Genomic DNA, 20804 nt, shown 5'->3' on the forward strand with positions numbered 1-20804 from the left:
AAGGTGTTATGGGATATTTCCTGTCCCCTTTCGAATTTTCTGGCAAAAAAAATAACTGACCACCACTATATAGATGGCGGTAGAATTTTGCGAATATTCTGGCATTAATTGTCTTTCGTACATTTCGCTGTTTAGTAAACCAGCCATTAAAGTGTACGTATCGTTATTTTCAGCAAATGCGATAACTGGCGAAAACATATTCTTGTGGGAAAAAAAATCTGCAAATTTATATTTAGTGCAGGTTATTAAACTGGCGAAAACTTGGGACAAATTTGTCTTTATTTTGTGCGCATATTTTTATCGCGCTTTAGTAAATGGACCCCTATGAACATTTGCTTATGTGTAACGCATTGATACATCCAGCGTTCAGTACAGCGAGCTACAAATAAAGTGACAAACATTGATAGAACCAAACAAAACAACTACAAACAGAAACTGGAGGCATATCCAGCTACTGCTGAACTACAAATCTCATGCTCAGAAGTAAAAAGAGGAGCAAAAAACTCTTTCGCACGTAGAACAGCAACATTTTTTGACCATGATCCTTTCTGTGGCCACACCCCCTAATTACCATGTTCATTTTATAAAATTTGGCAGGTTATGAAAGTTTGAAAAGAATTCGCCTTATCAAAATTGTTACAAAGTATCTTATTTGCACCTGTTGGCTGTTCTGGGCTCTCTGCTAAAAGCCAATTAAGTGAAAAACTTTGTTTCTTTTTCTGGCTGTTCAGTGCAGCGAAAAGAGGGACTTTCCAGTACAAATGAGGAGGGACTGCAGGTTGAGTCAAAAGAGGGACTTTGTCCCTACAAAAAAGGAACAGTTGGGAGGTATGAAATGTGATTATTCCACAGCACACGCCACTATCACAAAACTCCGCCCCTCAAGCGCTGACATCAGCTTCCCACAAGCCCCTGCGCGCCCAGCAAGCTTCCACATCCTTTTCATTCATTTCCCTTTTTACGGCTACAGCAGTGCTTTGCGGCAGCGCGGCTCGGCCATGGCGGACATGGAAGATTTGTTCGGGAGCGATGCCGAATCTGAAAATGAACAGAAAGGTAATGGCGCCTGTCGCCTGGTTGGGCTCGTCCCGATTTTATTTTGCTTTATGGACCTCAAGGTTTACCATTAGGCCGCTGTTGTGGCAGTGCAACTTCCTCTGTGCAGGGTATCTTGGGAGATGTAGTCCGCACTAGTTGCCTACTGACTTTACAGGCTTATTCAGCTTGTGGATCACTGTTTCTCGACTACAACTTCCCTAAATACACTGACACAAGGAAGAACCCACTGACCCTTCTTACACCGACCCCTGTATGAGTCGCCTAACACTGGCACAAGCAACAGCTGCTTTACATTGCCTCATTGTGGGCTTCCCCTGCTTTTTTCCTGCTCTCTTTACCTGGAGTTTTCCATACACTTTGTTTATACTCTCAAATATCAGGGCCACAAAAGACTGAATGGCCAGCCCTTAAAGGAGAACTAAACCCTGAAAATGAATATGGCTAACAATGTCATATTTTATATACTGAACTTATTGCACCAGCCTAAAGTTTCAGCTTGTCAATAGCAGCAATGATCCAGGACTTCAAACTTGTCACAGGGGGTCACCATCTTGGAAAGTGTCTGTGACACTCACATGCTCAGTGGGCTCTGAGCAGCTGTTGAGAAGCTAAGCTTAGGGGTCGTTGCAAATAATCAAGAAAAAAATTAGGTTTGTCTATAATATAAGATGATAAGGGCTTATTATTAAATTCTGATGCTAGTTGCACTGGACAGCATTAAATTGTGACATTTCTATTCTATGTTTACTGTATATTGTGAGTGGGTCCCTAAACTCAGTAAGTGACAGCAGCACAGAGCATGTGCAGTGAATCAGCAGAAAAGAAGATGGGGAGCTACTGGGGCATTTTTGGAGGCACAGAACTTTACTGCTAAAGAGCTGTGTTTTCCTTTGGCTGGAACAGAAGCCAAAACATAATGTACAACATTTCAAGCTACTTCTTTAGTTAAACTTTAGTTGTCCTTTAAGACAGAAACCGATGTCAGTCATGTCTATAACTTGTACCCAGTAGCTCCATATCTTCTACATGTACAGTAGATGGGTCCTCAACTTTCTTTGCTTTATCAGCACATTCTATAAGTGAACTGTATTGTGGGGTCTGAAAATTATCCCTTATTTATGGAGCATCTAAAGACATATTTTGAGACCTGTATCTTCTCTGCTAAAGGGTTCCATTGCATTGGTCCCTAAGCTCAGTAAGTGACAGCAGCACAGAGCATGTGCAGTGAATCAGCAGAAAAGAAGATGGGGAGCTACTGGGGCATCTTTGGAGACACAGATCTTCCCTGCTAAAGGGCTGGTACAGAAGCTCAAAACATAATGTACAACATTTCTAGCTATTTCTTTAGTTAGGCTTTAGTTTTCCTTTAAGCTTCTGATTGAGAAACAGTTGCATGGCATCTGTGCTCTGGTATAACATTCAGTCAGTGGGATTTTCTGGTTGGCATTTATTGGGCAAAGTAGTGCCAACCACTGTGCGGGCTCCTTTAGTTTTAGGCTTAGGTAAACTCTCATTTGAGACATTTAAAAAGTTCAGTGAAAGCATCTAATGGAAATCTGGGAGCGGATAAGGGTTCCCCCCTCTTTTTAAGGCAAATTGGAGACTGCTGTCAACTACAAGTTAGGTTGGATTTTCTTTGGCAAAAGGAAAAACAAGGCATGTCCAAATTTAACAACTTTAGCTTTGATGTGACTTATGTAATATAAATGGGCAATTACTGGTAACAATTCAAAGAAACTGATTTTGCTGCGCTGTTTGGATGACGTATCCCCTTAATGCTTTGTAGATATAAACAAACAAACAAGATTTAATATCGTACAGTTGTGTGTGTATAGAGAGAGCGTTTTTTTTTTATGATATATAAACACTTTTACATATTTGTGTTTGCAGAATCAGACTCTGGATCTGGCTCAGATTCAGAACCAGGTAACGATGGCTCAGGGAGCAACCGGTCTGGAAGTGATAGCGACCGAGATGAGGACGATGAGCATAGTGCTGTAAAACCAAGCAACAAAGAGCTGTTTGGGGATGATAGTGAGGATGAAGTCGGGTCTCAACACAGTGGCAGTTACAACCGCTCTGAAAGATCATACAATGCATCTGAAACAGCCCATTCAGACCAAGAAGTTAATGATCAGTCTGATGCTGAACAGCACAGTGGCTCAGAAGCTCTCCATGATGAAGACAATGATGAAGATGTAGGGCAAAGGTCAGATCATAGCAGTCCTCGCTCCGAGGCTGATGGTTCAGATAAAGATGCAAATTCAGATGATGAAAAATGGGGCAGGGAAGATAAAAGTGATCAGTCTGATGAGGAAGAGAAGATGCAAAACTCTGACGATGAGCTTCAGCATTCTGACCGAGATGAACATAGACAGTCAGATGAGGAAGGGCAAAGGCCATCTTCAGATGCTGAAGAACAAGAAACCCACCAATCCGATGACGAGGAGCAGGATAACCACCACTCTGATGACCTTCATAATTCAGATGATGAAGAGAATGATCAGCAGCATTACAATGACCGACCACATTCAGATGGGGAAGAACAAGACCACAGACAGTCTGAAGATGAAGAAAATCAGCTTCAGCATTCTGACGATGAACAAGAGCGTCAACGTTCTGATGATGAGCGACAGCGTTCTGATGATGAGATAAATGAACATCGGCAATCAGATGATGAAGATAGGCAACATTCTGATGGAGACAATGTAAGGCACCATTCAGATGATGAGCACAAATCAGGTATATATATGAACATCTGACAGGGTTCTCTTTTCTTTTTTTTTTTTTCTTTTTTTAACTGTGGCCTTGTTTGGTTACTTGTTTTCATTTATAGAATCCCAAAAAGGCAGTGACAGTGAAGAGGAAATCGGCCGGCAGAGACGCAAGAAAGCCATAGCATCAGATTCTGATCTGGACAGTGATGATGATGAACCGAAAGGTATTTTAATTATAAAAATACATATTTGAAGTTGGTAAAATTATTGTAATTTTAAACATATTATTAATGCACAAAAAATGTGTTCAGAATAATCGCAGTGTGTTTAATAAAGTGAATTCAAGCGAAGCTCAAAATCCTTATAATACATTTTAATTCCATACATGCAAATGCAGTGGGAACACTGCACATTCTATTCTAAATCAAAACAAGAAGAAAAAATTATCAAATTTGTGTTATTCATTTACAGAAAAGATAGCAGTGTCTGCATTCTTCTTTACAAACTCAAACATTCACTGTATAAACTGAAAAATGTTTCAAGATTCTGCTTTTCTTTGAATCACTGAACTAATATTTAGTTGTATAATTAGTGTTTCTGAAAACTCTTGCACGTCTGTGTTACATGGAGTCCACCAACTTCTGACACCTGTGAACAGGTATTTCAGTCCAAGATGATTGGACTACATTCTACAATTCTTCTGCATTTCTTGGTTTAAAAAACAGCATTTTTGATTCCACCCTACAAGTTTTCTGTTGGATTAAGCTCTGGGCATTGGGCTGGCCACTCACCAATCTTGTTAGTCTGGAACCAATATGTTACTCATTTACTGGTGTGTGTTGGGGTTGTTTTCTTGTTGAAACCCCCATTTCAAGGGGCCTCTTCGGCATAAGACAACATGACCTCTTCAAATATTTTGTATTGAAACTAATCCATGATCCCTGGTATGTGATAAATAGGCCCAACACCATAGTATGAGAAACATCCCCATATCATGATGCTTGTGCCGCCATGCTTCACTGTCTTCACACTGTACTGTGACTTGAAATCAGTGTTTGGGGTCGTCTGACAAACTGTTTGTGGCCCCTAGACCCAAAAAGAACAATATTGCTTTCATCAGTCCACAGTCTTCTAATTGTAACTTACTGACAGGTAATTTTTTTTCTTCTTTGCTCTTCCTGGAGCTGATCATTGGCTGAGTCTTTGCCATTTTGGCTATTTTTTTATCCATTCGAATGGTAGTTTTAATTTTTCTACTATGTCTTTCAGGTTTTGGTTGCCATTTTAAAGCATTTACAATCATCTTAGCTGATTAGTCTATCATTTTGTACACTTCTTAATATGTTTCCCCTCTCCTATCAACTTTTTAATTAAAGTACGCTGTTCTTCTGAACAATGCCTGGAACAACCCATTGTACTAAAACCAGCATGCACAACATTTTCTTCCTTCCTTAAATAAGGGCCATATCTGATACCTGATATTTCACAGAATGAATAACCTCAGTAATTAAACTCCACACTGCTATTATTTGGAACACACTAATATTATTTTGAACACTGCTGTTATTTTGAACAAGACTCAATAAATAATTAAATTACACATACTCAGCAGCATGCATGTCATGACTGTTGGGTCTGTTGGTTTTCTATAACTCTAAAACACCTACTAGTTAATTATTTGCCACGTAGAAATAGAATTTCTACCAAAAACAGTGATTGATCAGGTTAGAGATGTCAGACTGCTATTATTTTGAACACAACTGTGTTTCAATTCTGTTTCTCAAAAGCCTTTGCTAGTATCCTTCTGTCTGTCTGATTGGCCCGCAGGCTAAACAAAAGGTTACTGTATGAAGGACCATACACTGTATGGCCACCCTTTTATATTGTTCTGATAATTTGGGCAGACAGTCTTGTATGTAATACAGTGGTAAAATATACACCTGAAATAAAAAAGGGTGTTTTTAGGGAATAAAGATAATGTAATGTTTAATATAATGGAACACTTTTGTTTTTCAGCAAAACAAAATGCTTCAGATCTGTTTGGAGATGCAGATGATATTTCCTCAGGCAGTGATGGGGAAGACAAACCACCAACTCCTGGCCAACCTATGGTATATAATATAATGACAATCAATGTATGGAAACTGAGCCTTGTGATCTTAGTAACTGATTAGAATCTGTGCACTATAGCTTACCTCTCAGGTTCCCCACGCCCAGTTTTATGTAGCTATATTTGAAGCAATGTTGAACTTAAACTAATACTGTAAATGTAAATTGCAAAGGTGCATAGAAAAGAGGAGTTTTACATACCTTTCCTTAGAATTACATGTATACTTTATTTCTAGGATGACGATGGAATGGATCAGGATCAGCCAGAAGAAACGGCTCCAGAAACAAGAATAGAAGTTGAGATTCCCAAAGTTAACACAGACCTAGGAAATGACTTGTATTTTGTAAAACTTCCCAACTTTCTCAGTGTTGAACCCAGGTAACTTTTTAACATTATTGCTATAATTTCATATTCATTCTCACATATTTGTGAACTTTGTATTGTGGAAAAAATGACTGCTACTTCTTGTGCCCCCTACATATTTTTCTTTATCAGTGTGTCTCCCGACCTAAAGCCGGCTAATCCTTCCCTATTTTTTTTGGGGGGGGGGGGGTTGTGCCCTTTGTAATGTTACTATTTACCCAATCTAAAGCAGGCTAATTCTGCCACGTTTTTTTTGGGTGGGGGTTGCCCTTTGTAATTTTATTATTAATCTAGTCTGTATGTAAGTGTATGTAATATATGTAAGTAGCAGCCAGAAGTTGGAGTAGGATGACAGACTATTGTCTTTCTGATTGTCAATTTGCTAATGTTACCCAATATTTGCATTACCAACATATTTGTATTACTCACATTATAAACTTTAGCCACAGTAAATGAATATATGTTCTTCAATGTATACACATTTTGCTCTGAACTTTTATCTGTTATTATTAGACCTTTTGATCCTCAGTATTATGAAGATGAATTTGAAGATGAAGAAATGTTGGATGAAGAAGGTAGAACAAGGCTGAAACTAAAGGTATATTTCTCTATTTTATTGCAAAATATCTTGACCTGTCCAGTGCCAGGGTTTTTAGTCTGCCATCTACTGGAAGCAGCTTACTTCACCAAAAGGAAGTCTGGCCTCTTAAGTTGCCTTGATAAAGATCTTGGGGCTGTCCGCTTTCAAAAATATTATTGTTGTGCCACTTGGGAATAGTGAGAGCCTAGAAAACTGCACAGAATCAGTTGGTCAGAAAGGTGCGACCCTCTGCAACAAGTTCTCTCTTCTTCCAGAATCTAATGTGCCTTGTGTTATTATTGTTACACACAATTTTGATTTTATAGACTGGCCACTTTTCATTCTTATCAGCAGTAAAGCTTCTGTTGATTGGCGGGACTAGCCTCACATGCAAATCTGGTTAGGTCTTGGGAAATTTGTATTTACCTTTTCACATTTTGCAACACATTTTGCTCCACAGTTGCACAATGACTAAAACAAACTAACAAATTGGTTATAGATCCGTTAATGTCTATTCATTGACTCAAAAATCAGTAGTCAAAGTTGCATCTAACTGCATTTGACATGACCAAACAGTCACATGCACTTTCTTAATTCTGTGGAAAGGGCAGAAATGTGCTTTTTTTGTTGTTGTTTTAACTTTTGGAAATAAATGTAAATAAATAAATTACATACGTACATTTAAATGTATTTTTAGTAAATTCATGCTGAACTCAATTAGAAGATTTTGGAGGAGAAATGTGAGAATTTGCATTTTGTGTAACTGTGTAACAATGGCGGAAACTAAAAAAAGGCTATATGGCACAGGATAAATAGTGGATAACGGATAACACCATTATATTCTACAGAGCTTATCTTCGGTGTAACTTGAGCCTTTTCTCCTTTGAATGGCTGCCCTCATTGCAACACAGCAGCTTATTTATATAAACAATAGTAGTGTTTCTGAAGCAATCACACCAGTTTTACCAGTGCAGGGCAACACTGCATTATATTTTTATTACTTTAAAACAGTTTAATTGTTTGATGTTACTGTTCCTTTAAGCTAGGTGCTGTATTATATGCATCTCTGTTGCAGCCCAGTAGCCCACCCCATTTCTTTCTTTGTGACCTTAAATTAATCCTTCAAGCTATATGGAGATTTCCATTTGTTTATTTCCCCATAAGTATTTATCCTAGAAAATGTGTTTTCTTTAGTTTTTTTTTTTTTTTTTTTTAAATCTGTAATGTGTTGATTCAGAGTTAAGTATTGTTTTGTATGCCAGCATTCCTCTATTTCAACCCTGATGTTGTGGGGTTTAAGCACAGCAAAGGTTCTCGCAAAACATAGTTTCTGATTTTGAGTTGGTTCTTCTATTCATTTTCCCATCTGCATCTTAAGAGCTGATCCAGGACAGACTTCTTTGTATATGGCAGTGTATTGCATAGAAATAAAAATGGAAGATTTCTCTTTTATAAACAAGGTTAGGGTGTTCTTAGGCTAACTGAGCTATAAGAAGTCCACTTCACTTGATACCATGGTCCAGTATTTGACCTGAGAGGTGGGGTTATATGAGAAACTATACAGGTTGACTGCCTTATCCCTTTCATACCATTCTTTATGATTTGAATGTCTTGGCATTGTATAATGCAACTTTTAAAAGATCTGTGTTTTGTACACAGCTTATCTGAGTTCCTTTCATCTGTTAGCTGTGAAAGCTCATTGGCTTCTATTAGTCAGGAGAAGAGAGAATTCATTTTATAGTGGCTTTTGTGGGTGCGTATTGGATTGTCCATACACATTGCCACACAGAATAATTGCATTCTGGGAAACTATGGGCGCTATTTATGTAACAGCCATTACATAATTGCTTATTATAGCCATAATTCAGCTGCCATCTGCTCTTGGCCATACACATTACTACATCATACAGTTACTAATGGCCTCCCCCCTGTTTTTATTTTTACTACTATAGGTTGAAAACACAATCCGATGGAGAACACGTAAGGATGAAGAAGGAAATGATGTTCGTGACAGTAATGCACGCATTGTTAAATGGTCTGATGGCAGGTCAGTGATGCAGCCATGTCTCTTAACTTTATTCTTAATTGTACTTGAAACATTGTTGGCTAAAGGTGCCATCCACACGAGAGTGCAATGTCTTAAAGTTTTTTGTTTTTCTTTTTTGGTGAATGTGTTTATATAAAAAGGAAAATGAGATTGGCTAGGGGGTCACCTGGTGTGAACGGAACATGATTCCTGTGTTATATTATCCTCGGTTTCCTAGAATCCAGGATGCCTCATGTAACTGAACTGTGGCTGACATGGTACAACTCTGCTCATGTAGTAATAAACATTGATTTTCCTTTTCTCAGCATGTCCTTACATTTGGGTAATGAAGTGTTTGATGTATACAAGGCACCACTGCAAGGAGACCACAACCATCTTTTCATCAGACAGGGAACAGGTCTACAAGGCCAAGCTGTATTCAAAACCAAGCTGACGTTTAGGTAAGTTCAAGCTTTGCATTCAAATAATTTTAGGTTTTTCTGCAGCCAGTTATAGATCTTATTTCCAAATAGAAGAGAAGTGTAAGGTGTGTAGTGCATTTTTGAAAACCACCCTTGTCATGTATATACTACTATGCTATACTTTATCCCCATAATGGAGGGGTGCATATGTTATTTAGTGATTTCTGTTGTCTAACACTCTGATTGTATCAGCAGGAAATTATTGTAAAAGGCCTAGTTGGCAAATTTTGCAATTAAGTTGTTTGATGCAGGAACTGATTTAAGTTGAAGGAGACCAAGCTTTAATTACATTGTTGCAGTGCAAACGAAATAAAACTCTGTTGTAAGGGATCCCAACAAAAAGGACCAACACAAACTTCAAAAACAGAAGTATATATATATATATATATATATATATATATATATATATATATATATATATATATATATATATATATATATATATATATATATATATATATATAAAATCTCTTTTAATCATGAAACCTACATAGTAAGTCTCCTATAGACTCAATTTTATCCAAATAATCCTTTTTGTCTTAAATAATAAAACAGTACATTGTACATGATCCAAACTAAGAAATAATTAATACTTATTGGAGACAGAACCATCCTATTTTATTTACATGAGGATTAAGATTGGTGGAATCGAAGTGCCTGGCCAAATCGAATCCTTAAAAGCATGCGACTTTTTTGTCATACAAACAAGGAAGATGTTTAACCCTTTTTAGTCCTAATTGCCATATGCAAATTAGGGATCAGATTCAAACGTATCTTTCATACAGGATTTGGAATTCTGGAAAATCCCAATATAGTGGATCTTAATTGTTGATGTCGGTGGATTAATAATCCTTTGCATCACTTCCCATTGGAATTATGGAAACTGCTATCCAATGGGGAATTATGGGTTACTAGACTGACATAAATTTGTGTTATTTGAAAACCTTATACTTACCTATATGCTTGTTTCTGCCAGGCCTCATTCTACAGACAGTGCCACTCACAGGAAGATGACACTGTCACTTGCCGATAGATGTTCTAAGACTCAGAAGATCAGAATTCTGCCAATGGCAGGACGGGATCCAGAATCACAGCGTTCAGAGATGATCAAGGTAACAAGCGAAAAGTGTTCACAGCTGAAAGTTACCAAGAACATGTTTAGTCTAAATGGCTTTTTTTATCTCATGAACAGGCAAATATCTATTAGGAATAAACTGAAGTATATTTTATGTCTGCTACCTAAACCACAAATGGCAGAAAAGTACATTCAGTGGCTCATAATGCAGCAAGCCATTTTTTTTTACGTAGGATGCCAAATGACAAGTAGTCATCAGTAAGTCAAGCTGTGTTAGTTATCGAATTTTGCAGTGACCAAACTAGCTCCATGAAGCACAGAACCATCCACACACTCTTGCACTCATGCACAGTTAAGCTGATATTCTTACGGAGTGGGTCTTTCTAACGTATGTGAGCATTCCCTACAGAAAAGACAATGACAGAAGGGGATATGTATTGAATTACTGTACCACTGTAATGTTATTGGCACCTACTTTATAGTGTTTCTCAATGCTGATATAGACTCTTGGCTAGAATGGTAAGAGTTTAGACAAAGTCATGGTTCCTAAAACATTTAAATATTTAGAACTGTACACTTATCACCTACATAATCAGGATGAGTAGAATGAAAGTACAGAGAATCCTTATTTATTCTAGTGGCAGAATTCAGAAATATAGTCAGTATTGTTCATAATACAAAGATGTATTTTTGACCATTTAGAGTAGGGATGTACCGAATCCAGGATTCGGGATTCGCACCAGGATTCAGCCTTTTTAGCAGGATTCGAATCCTTCTGCCCAGCCGAACTGAATCTGAATTTGCATATGCAAATTAGGGACAGGGAGGGAAATCGGGTGACATTTTGTCACCAAACAAGGAAGTAAAAAATTGTTTCCCCCCCCTTAGTTTGCATATGCAAATTCGGTTCGGTATTCGGTCTAATCTTTCGGGAAGGATTCGGAGGTCCGGCCGAATCCAAAATAGTGGATTCGGTGCATCCCTAATTGAGAGATTTCCAAGAAAGTACAGTAGGAAAAATTTGTAGAATACTGGTGATGGCTCCAGGTAATAATTGGGAGGAAGCTTCTTAAAAGAAACCCCTTTTATTTCACATAGAAAGAAGAGGAGAGACTAAGAGCATCGATTCGGAGAGAGTCCCAGCAGCGCCGAATGAGGGAAAAGCAGCACCAGAGAGGCCTCAGTGCAAATTACTTGGAACCTGATCGGTATGATGATGAAGAAGAAGGAGACGAATCAATAAGTTTGGCAGCCATCAAAAATCGGTACAAAGGAGGCAGAGGTAAACTATACATTTGTCATTACATGTTTACACAGTACACATTTGGGGAGAGTATATACTTCATAGGTCCTGTTAGGAAAGGTGTTTAAAGGGGTTGTTAACCTTCAAACAACTAGTTGTTTTCAGAGTGATCACCAGAAATAACAACTTTTTTCAATTACTTTCTAGTTTCTATTTGTGACGGTTTTTCTAATATTGAAGTGTAAAGTGTCTTTTTTTCACATTCTAAAGCAGCTCTGGCAGGGGGGGGGTCACTGACCCACCAAACTGTTCTTAATTGATACATTTAATGGATACATTTGTTATCTTTGTCCCTGCTGAGCAGAATCCCCGAGTTTCATTAAAGGCAGCTGTTAGAATTGATACAATATTTGCTAATACTCCAGAGATGCTGCTGAGAAATGTATCAACTAAATGTTGAAAAATTGTAACAGTTTAGAGTCTGCGACCGAATTACTGAGCTGCCAGACACAAACACCAGAGACACGAACATTCAACTTTAAACTTAGATTTTGGAAAAACAGTAAAAGTAATTGGAAAAAAGTCTTTATTTATCGGGAACAATCTGAAAAAAGTGTTTGGAAGGTGAATAACCCCTTTAATGTATACTGAGATTGTAAATAATGTGGTAGTCTCAAAGGCATTAAACTGGCACGTCCACTGGATATTCAAGAACCAGACTTGATTAAAATGATTGTTTCAATACAGAAAAATATGAAGTCCATGGATAGTCTGAGGACCAAAGATATTCTTTTGGAAATCTCACCCATGTGATTTATGGCACAGTCTATAAGCACCCTTAGGTGGTATTGCTGCTAATATTTTAAAATTACTAGGCATCTTCATTTGGTTAAGCCTCCTGTGCATCAGCCCTTGTCATCTCCGCTACACTATTCCTACACAATTTCACTTCATTGAATAATGGAAGACTTTCAATCAGGAACATTTGTATAGAACTCGGGGAAACAAAGTATTCTAGAAATAATTAATACATTAACTCATTCATTTAAATTATTATGTTTATAAAGGAAAGTGTATGCATACTTTTTATAATACATTTTTATTAATATTTTATAAGTTTGTCTTTTTTTATTCAATAAATTTGTGTTTTTGCCTAAATCACCATTTGATATTTGGTAAATGTTTAAATACTGTGTAGTGTTTCCTAAATGGCCACTAGATGGAGCAAATGGGTAAGTTCTGCTGTTGTATAGCAGTGTTATTTTACAAGTGCAGTAATATAATTATATAGTAAAGGCTCAGTTTTCATAAAAAAAATATATTCTTTTTAAAGGACAAGGAAAATGCAAATCATGATGGGGGGGCATTTGTTGGGTACCTTCCAGTCATTGTTACTTAAGCCCTTGGATGACTGTGCTCACTGGACTATACCTCAGCCTGGTGTGTTCTTTAGCAAAGAGAACTGGGGTATAATCCAGCAATTGCCTTCATCTGCTGTGAGTTGCCAGCAGTCCCTGTTGAATGGACCCAGACCACCACAGTTTACAGGACTATATCCCAGGGGAGGTGCAGTTTTGGCCTTGGGTGCACGTTTAGTGATCATAGTGTTTGTGGGGTGCATAACAAATTGCCACCCCACTGAATTACATTTCCTTGTCTTATTAACGTGGTTGAATGAATTTGTATACTTTGGATTAGCTAATCAGGATGAATAGAATGAAAGTACAGAGATTCCTTATTTTATAGATTTATACAATTGGTCTAGTGGCAGAATTCAGAAATATTCAGTCAGTATTGTTCATAATACAAGGATGTATTTTTGACCATTTAGAGTAGGGATGCACCAAATCCAGGATTCGGTTTGGGATTCGCTCCAGGATTCTGCCTTTTTTAGCAGGATTCGGATTCGGCCGAATATTTCTGCCCGGCTGAACCGAATACTAATTTGCATCTGCAAATTAGGGGCGGGGAGGGAAATGGCGTGACACTTTGTCACAAAACAAGGAAGTAAAAAATTGTTCCCCCCCCCCGTTCCCACCCTAAATTTGCATATGCAAATTAGGATTCGGTTCGGTATTCGGCCAAATCTTTGAGGAAGGATTCGGGGGTTCGGTGGGGTGCATAACAAATTGTCACCCCACTAAATTACACTTTCCTTGTCTTATTAACGTTGATGAATTTGTATACTTTGGATTAGCTAAGACTTCACTTTTTGGTCTACTTGTTAAAACCAATCACAGGCATTTCAAGCAGCAGTGCAGTAAATGTTAATGAGATAAAGGTTAAGGGTCATGTCACACTAGGTATTTACTCACACACTGATTTCAAGGTAAAAGAGAGCTTCGATACCCCATGTAGATATATATGCTGGTGGAGAAAACATCTCGTGTAATACAGCCCTAAATTTTAAACCAAATATACTGGAGATTAGTTGTGCTTTGTGCAGTGAGTATTTCTGAAATGCCTGTGATAAGAAAGATCAGACTTCTTTTCTTTGCCAGAGAGGAAACAGCACCAGGAAATGGATTCCACAGTGAAGCATTAAAATTGACTATAACCACCTGCAAAGTAAATGTTTCCCCTAAAGTTACATTATGGTTTCATTGCAGAGGAACGAGCTCGAATCTATTCATCCGACAGTGATGAAGGTTCTGATGAGGACAAAGCTCAGAGGCTGCTGAAAGCAAAGAAGCTGAACAGTGATGAGGAGGATCAGGATGAGGTGAGATTCCAGTTTTACTTCTCAATCACTGTTGTTTGTGCAACATTGGAAATTCAAAAAACTTCAAATGATCTTTAAAGCAGGGAATTCACTTAAAAATAACTTGGGATGTTACTATATTCACTGTATGTATGTTCTGCCCTTCACCAACCTGGCAGGTAAACTGCAGTCCTGGTGCTAATGACAACCATTAAGGGGTCTGCTTGCTTTCATAACATATCTTCTTGTCTCTTCAGAGAGTTGTTTGGTTGTTAAAATATTTCATTTTAAAATTAAATAAACAGTATTGTTTGCAAGGTAGATTCGGTTGCTGCTGAGTAGAGTAATTGTTCAGGACACAATTACTGGGAATTTTCTTACTGTTTTGAGTATGCGTTTTCCGCAGCTGGTTGCACCTATAATAAAACTGATTGCTTAATGGAATAAAAAGGATCAAGATGATCTCGCGCTTGGGGCCTGCATCTGACTCCAGTCCATGGATGCAAGTTTTACTATAGCAGTCGTTGCAGACAGATTTGAGTGACATAATGACAGGCAGACTGTAGTCAGTAAAGAGTGTTTGTGCAAAAGAGCCCTAACACCCATGTGTAATAATAAAAGGCACACAATATGCCCTAATGCAGTATCCATAGCAGCTAATAACGTGTGCTTGATTAGTAAATGCCACCTGCAAATAAGGTAATATATGTCTTTTCTTATTAAATATAACAAATAGAAATTAGGGAGCAACTCCCATCCGTGAAAAGGTTCCAAGAGATGGTGTGCCGGGTCAAATAAAGTCCAATCGTGCGTTTCACCGCGTGCGTCAGGTGAAACGTGCGTCAGAATCAGCTGCCGGTCGGTGCCTCAGGCACACTTTAATCCACAGACAGTCAGCTAGTACCGGTGTCTGAGGCACAGCTTAGGCCGATAGAGACAAGATAGATACTCATATCAGGTCCTTGTCACCCTTTATCAATGAACATCAACCATACCGCTAGGGTTGCCACCTGGCCAGTATTTTACCAGCCTGGCCTGTAAAAATGATGGTTGTCCAATTGTTATTTAATAGGGAAAAAATCAGATGTGATGGATAGGAGGGTGCAGACTTACGGGTCAGTTCTTATTCTCTCCTTCTGATTACTTTTCTCACTAACCAATTAGGCTAGTGCCACACGGGGCTGAGAAGCTAGCTAAAATACACTGACTGATTTCATTCCCTATCCCAGGCACTAGCCTCCTCTCTTTTTCTCATTCCAAAGCATTGGATCAGCTCCTGCGCAAACAGAAACACCAAGAGTCTCTGCATTTTGAGCTGAAATTCTCCATGTCTGTTTGCGCAGGACCCAATATAACTCTTAGGAATGAGAACAAGAAAGGAGGCTACTGGCCGCTATTTCAGTTAGCTGATTTCAGCCCTGTGTGGCCCTAGCCTTACATACAAGCCTGGAGACTTTAGTCCAGAACGTATTGCTTTTTACAGGTATAGGATCTGTTATCTGGAATTCTTAGTCCTGGGCTTTTTCTGGATAATGATTTGTCCATTACTTGGATCACTAGACCAGTACCAAGTCTACTAAAAGACATTTAAACATTAGATACATGTTTAAATGATTGTTTTGCCACCAATGTGGATATATGCAAATTAGTTACTATCCAGTATAATGTACTATTACAGAAAAAAAGGAATCATTTAAGAAATTTGCTTAAAATGAATTGTACGGGAGATAGCTTTCTGGATATTCGTTTTCCAGATCAGAGATTACTATTATTATACCTGTATAGAGAGTCAATTCTAACATTTCAGGTAGTTTGGCCAGTGAAGGGTACTGTTGCACCCGCTTTTAAAGAAAGTCAATTTAAGTTATGTTTTTAATGCATTTATTTTAAATGTTAAATAACTACAATTTGTTTTTGTTTTTTTTCATATTTTACTGCTCCTTGTGGATTCTTTAAACAGTGTACTTGTATCTATAATGGTGCATCTTCGTCTATTACAGGAAGGTGAAATTTCAGGAAAGAGAAAGGCGGAAGAGGATGAGGACAAAGCAAGCAAAAAGCCCAAAAAATATGTAATTAGTGATGATGAAGAGGATGAAGAAGAATTATAAAATGATGTATTTTTTTATGCTGTACAGTTATTTACCATAATGTTAGGGACAGTGAATGATATGGCACAGTCATGTGTATAAATAAATCTTTCATTTGTCTGCTTGTTCCTGGAGAGTGATCCTGTCAGTATAAACACTTCAATAGTCAGGTGTAATGTAGGAAATAACGAAGAAGAAAATCTATATTCCTTTAGACAGGACTTCTTTCATGACTTACATTTGGGATACCTGTGCATTATTTGCCACTATAATAGAAAGAAATGAAAAAAATGTAATGCCCCTGTATTGACTGTAGTAGTTACTGTATCACACTCCCACTTTGCAAGGGTCTCTGTTCAATTCTTCATTGCAAATAATCTATCTATGTATCTAAGTATGTTGTAAATGTACATATGTTGGTTTGGATGGTGAATTACCCAATACCAGTAGAAATCTTCAACAATCCAACAGCTGAATATGTGCAGGGAGGGCTGCTGAGCCAAGTAAGATCAGTAGTTGCAGGCGGAATGAATAACTATGCTGCTACTATAAAGACAAGGAACCGTTTTAGGAAGCTCAGTGCCTACATTTCTATCTGTTGAGATGTGCTGTAGATCCTTAAATAGGGTTTTGCAATAACTGGTGGCTTTTGTATACTGGTACTGAGAAAAGTCATCCATCTTCTAATTAATAAGAGCACCCCTATGCTGCACATGTAAGAATAGCTGGCAGTTGGAGGCCAGTCAAGCACATGTGGATGCCAGCTGGTTTTGACTGAGGTAAACGTTTGGGCAGTTGTGGCTACTTGTGCCCTGGGTGTGTGTGGGAAAGAACTGCATGGTTAACTCTCTTAAGCCAGGCTACGCTGGCAATACAAGTGTTGAGTTACATGTAGGGCTTATATGGGAGCATGCCATTTAGTGCTGGAAGCTTGTCAGTCTGTAGCAGTTGAAGTGAAAACTGAAGGAAACATATTCCAGTCACAACCTTTCTTAAAGGGGACCTGTCACCTGAAAAAAATATTTCAAATCCTATTTTATCATGTCGGTCAAGCAAAGTACACTATATGAATTATCTAAATCTTGTTTCCTTAGGTCTGGGAAAACAATAATTATAACAAGCAGGCAGGAGCCATTTTGTGGACAGTGTTATTAAGACAAGCCTTGTATCATCTCAGAATCTTGTTTGTGCACCAGAATGGGGGACCCGATGTCCATCCGCATACTTTGGTTACACAGTTAAATGGCGAAGAAAGCGGGGAGAGCAGTGACATCTAGGAAGTGCTGAATGGGAAATAAAAGTAATTGCTTGCCCTGCCTCTAGTGGGCAGATTTGGCAACGGGCAAATTTTCGCCAGCATCAGCTTCACACCCACGGCACCACTTCGCCAGGCGCAAATGCGATACAAATACACTAATTCACTAAAGTGCAAAGTTTCGGGCCGGGCGGCGAACGCTGGCGACTTTTTGCTAGTGTTACTTCGGCTGTGCAAGCATTTCATATCGAAGATCCGCTAGCATTCATTTGTGCCTGGCAAAACTTTGCTGGTGATCTTGTGCTTAGGTCAATTTGCATAGGGCGGGTAATTTATAGTTGTATGGAGGTCTTTATTATAAATGTTGGTGCAAATGCTTGAAGTTACCACTTTTATTATAAATGTCCAGGGAACTTTAATAAAGACAAGAGAATTTATATAATGCCCTACACATGAGCCCACTGTAAAATGAATGTTCCATATGTTATAAAATGTCTGGAGAAAACCACTGACCCAAAAAAGTAAGTTAGGACTTTTGCAGCCAATCCCGCTTAAAAAAAAAAGGAAAAGTCGCCAGCGTTTTTTGAACTTTAATGCATTTTCAGCACACAGGATATGATGTAAGCGACAGAAGATTGAGGAAGATCTAGCTGCTTTTTAGCACTTCGTCTGGTGACGAAGTCAACTCTGGCGAAAGAAGTAATGTTCAGTAAAATTCACACTTTATTGAATTTGCGATTGCCAGAGCGAAAAGTTGCCTGGCGATAGAGTGCGAATGAACTCTAGCAATGGTCCCGTTCACTAGCGAATTGGAGCCTGTTAGTGAATTGGCGATGTCCCTGTGGGTGTCAACGCTAGAGTTATTCACTTCGCTCTTTAGTAAATCTGCCCAAGGCATAAAAGAGGTGCAGGCAATATTTGTTTAATTTTTAATATACAGCTTTTTATGTCCGGGTGACCGGTCTGCTTTTAAATATCATTTGCCACCAACTAGCTTACTTGTTTAGCAATGTCACTCTGGTATCCTGGCCTCTGTGATGGCAGCTTACTGACCTGTGTATAGGGTCAAGTCTGTGGCTTGAATGCCTTATAACTATATAACTATATTTGCACTGGGCACAACAATTTGATTGTCCCATTACCTGGATGGCCAAATCAGGCAAAAATCTGGTTAATTCACCAAATCAATGAATGTTGTAGTGCAGCGATCCCCAACCAGTAGCCCATGAGCAACATGCTGCTCTCCAACCTTTTGGATGTTGCTCCCAGTGGCCTCAAAACAGGTGATTATTTTTGAATTCAAGGCTTGGAGGCAAGTTTTGGTGCATAAAAACCAAGAGCACAGCCAAACAGAGCCTCAATGTAGGTTGACAATCCACATAAGGGCTACCAAATGGCCAATCACAGCACTTATTTTGCACCCGAAGAACATTTTTCACGCTTGTGTTGCTCCCCAATTCTTTTTACTTCTGATTGTTGCTCACAGGTTCAAAAGGTTGGGGATCCCTGTTGTAGTGTATGGCTACCATTAGTCAATTCTGGGTGTTCACCCACCACAGCCTCTGGCCTTTCTTCCCCTCAATGATCCATATATAGCAGTGTCACCAGATCTTATTATAAACTTCCATTAGCAGATCTGCACTACCAGTAGGACTAGCCTAAGCTCTAACTGTGTTACTTCCCCTGGAAAGTGTACCCAGTTATAAGAAAAAGGGTGATATCCTTCCTGAATGAGCCAGCACTGTCAAATATCAGTAAAACATAGTTAAATACTCTGTTGGTTTTACTTCAGAACAATGTTTCATGATAAGCAACACTCTTCTTAGAATATGATCTATACAGGGACCTCAGATGATCCAGTCTGGGAATCAGGAAATCCTTAGGGTACAAACCGCACAAACAGCACCTGATTTAACGGCTTAACATAAGTACACACGATTTGTTTCTTGTTGCAGAAGCTGCCAATAACTGTAAATCTGTGAAATAGGCTCTATCATGTTACAGCTGCTGCTTGTGCAGTTGTACACTTGGCAAACTCTCCAGGCTGTACCATTTAGTAGCAACCTGTGGCCACACGTAAGCAGGTTTGTGTTGTTGGTGTAGAAATGAAAATGTAATGTATGGGTATGAGTTTAACCCATTATCTGCTAATGATGAATAGAGCTGCCACTGCTTTCCACTGGGTTGAAAAAAGCAGTTAAGATGTTAAAGAATTTTCATTCCTGGAAGTGAAAACATGAAGAATAAATCTGATTAAAAATAACCTTTTCTGTGACAGACAGAATTTGGCATGGCTTGGATTTCTTTTCCCCCACACGAACAGCTGGACGTTACCTGAAGGTTTAAGTAAATGCTTCTTATCTTCATATGCCTGAGTTATAGCAGGGTTATCCTCTTAACCGGGTGACCCTGAGAGCTGATACGTTCATTCCAGTGTAACAATAATAATGATGTGTTTGCAAGGAATGCTTTTATCTGAGGGTGGATATAATATAATGTTTTGGTCAAACCCGGATTTGTGGAAAGGCCACCAAGGCCCAGGCCTAGGTTGGCAGGAGTTTAGGGGGCGGCATGCTGCCCAACCACACCCACATTGGTTCAGAAACACCGGGGATGTGCAGGAGATAAAATAGTCTTTTAAATTTCCCGTGCGCCAAGCACCATTGCTCCAGTCCCGATGATGAAAATTTGCGCAAATAAAAGAGAGGGGATGGGGGCAACAAACGTCAGTGGGCCTAGGGGCGTCCGCTATGTAAATCCGGCCCTGGTTTTGGTATTCATTTTAAAATCATTGCAGAAGAGGTCTCTTGCATAATATAATGGTAGCACGTTCCACATACAGCTCCAGCATACATTGTTCAGCCTACTTGAATTGTGCGAAAGGTGAAAACTAAAGGGTACACAAACTTTACTCTTGCTCTTACAAAATGTACTCTTGCGCTGAAGTGTGGTGCTTTGGAAGTGAAGCCATTCAAGCAAACACCCACTAACAAAAAAAGGGCACAACTCATGTGCTCTTTACCTACAAGCAGGGTTGTATGTGTATAAAGGCACCTGAGGGACTTTGCATACGGCAACAGCTTTTGGGGGGCCTCGGGTGCCT

General features: G+C 38.8%; 1 protein-coding gene across 1 annotated transcript; it reads left to right on the forward strand.

The window, feature by feature from the left end:
- Nucleotides 1-969: 969 nt before the first annotated feature.
- On the forward strand, nucleotides 970-16566 carry leo1.S (LEO1 homolog, Paf1/RNA polymerase II complex component S homeolog). Its single transcript, NM_001091811.2, is given in 12 exon segments — nucleotides 970-1056; nucleotides 2950-3801; nucleotides 3896-4000; nucleotides 5793-5887; nucleotides 6122-6264; nucleotides 6763-6847; nucleotides 8782-8876; nucleotides 9182-9316; nucleotides 10314-10449; nucleotides 11511-11694; nucleotides 14265-14377; nucleotides 16357-16566. Coding segments are annotated over 12 exon segments (2112 nt in total). The 5' UTR covers nucleotides 970-998; the 3' UTR covers nucleotides 16468-16566.
- The last annotated feature ends 4238 nt before the right edge of the window (nucleotides 16567-20804 follow it).

The sequence above is a fragment of the Xenopus laevis genome, chromosome 3S (assembly GCF_017654675.1).
Source record: "Xenopus laevis strain J_2021 chromosome 3S, Xenopus_laevis_v10.1, whole genome shotgun sequence".
Taxonomy (NCBI): domain Eukaryota; kingdom Metazoa; phylum Chordata; class Amphibia; order Anura; family Pipidae; genus Xenopus; species Xenopus laevis.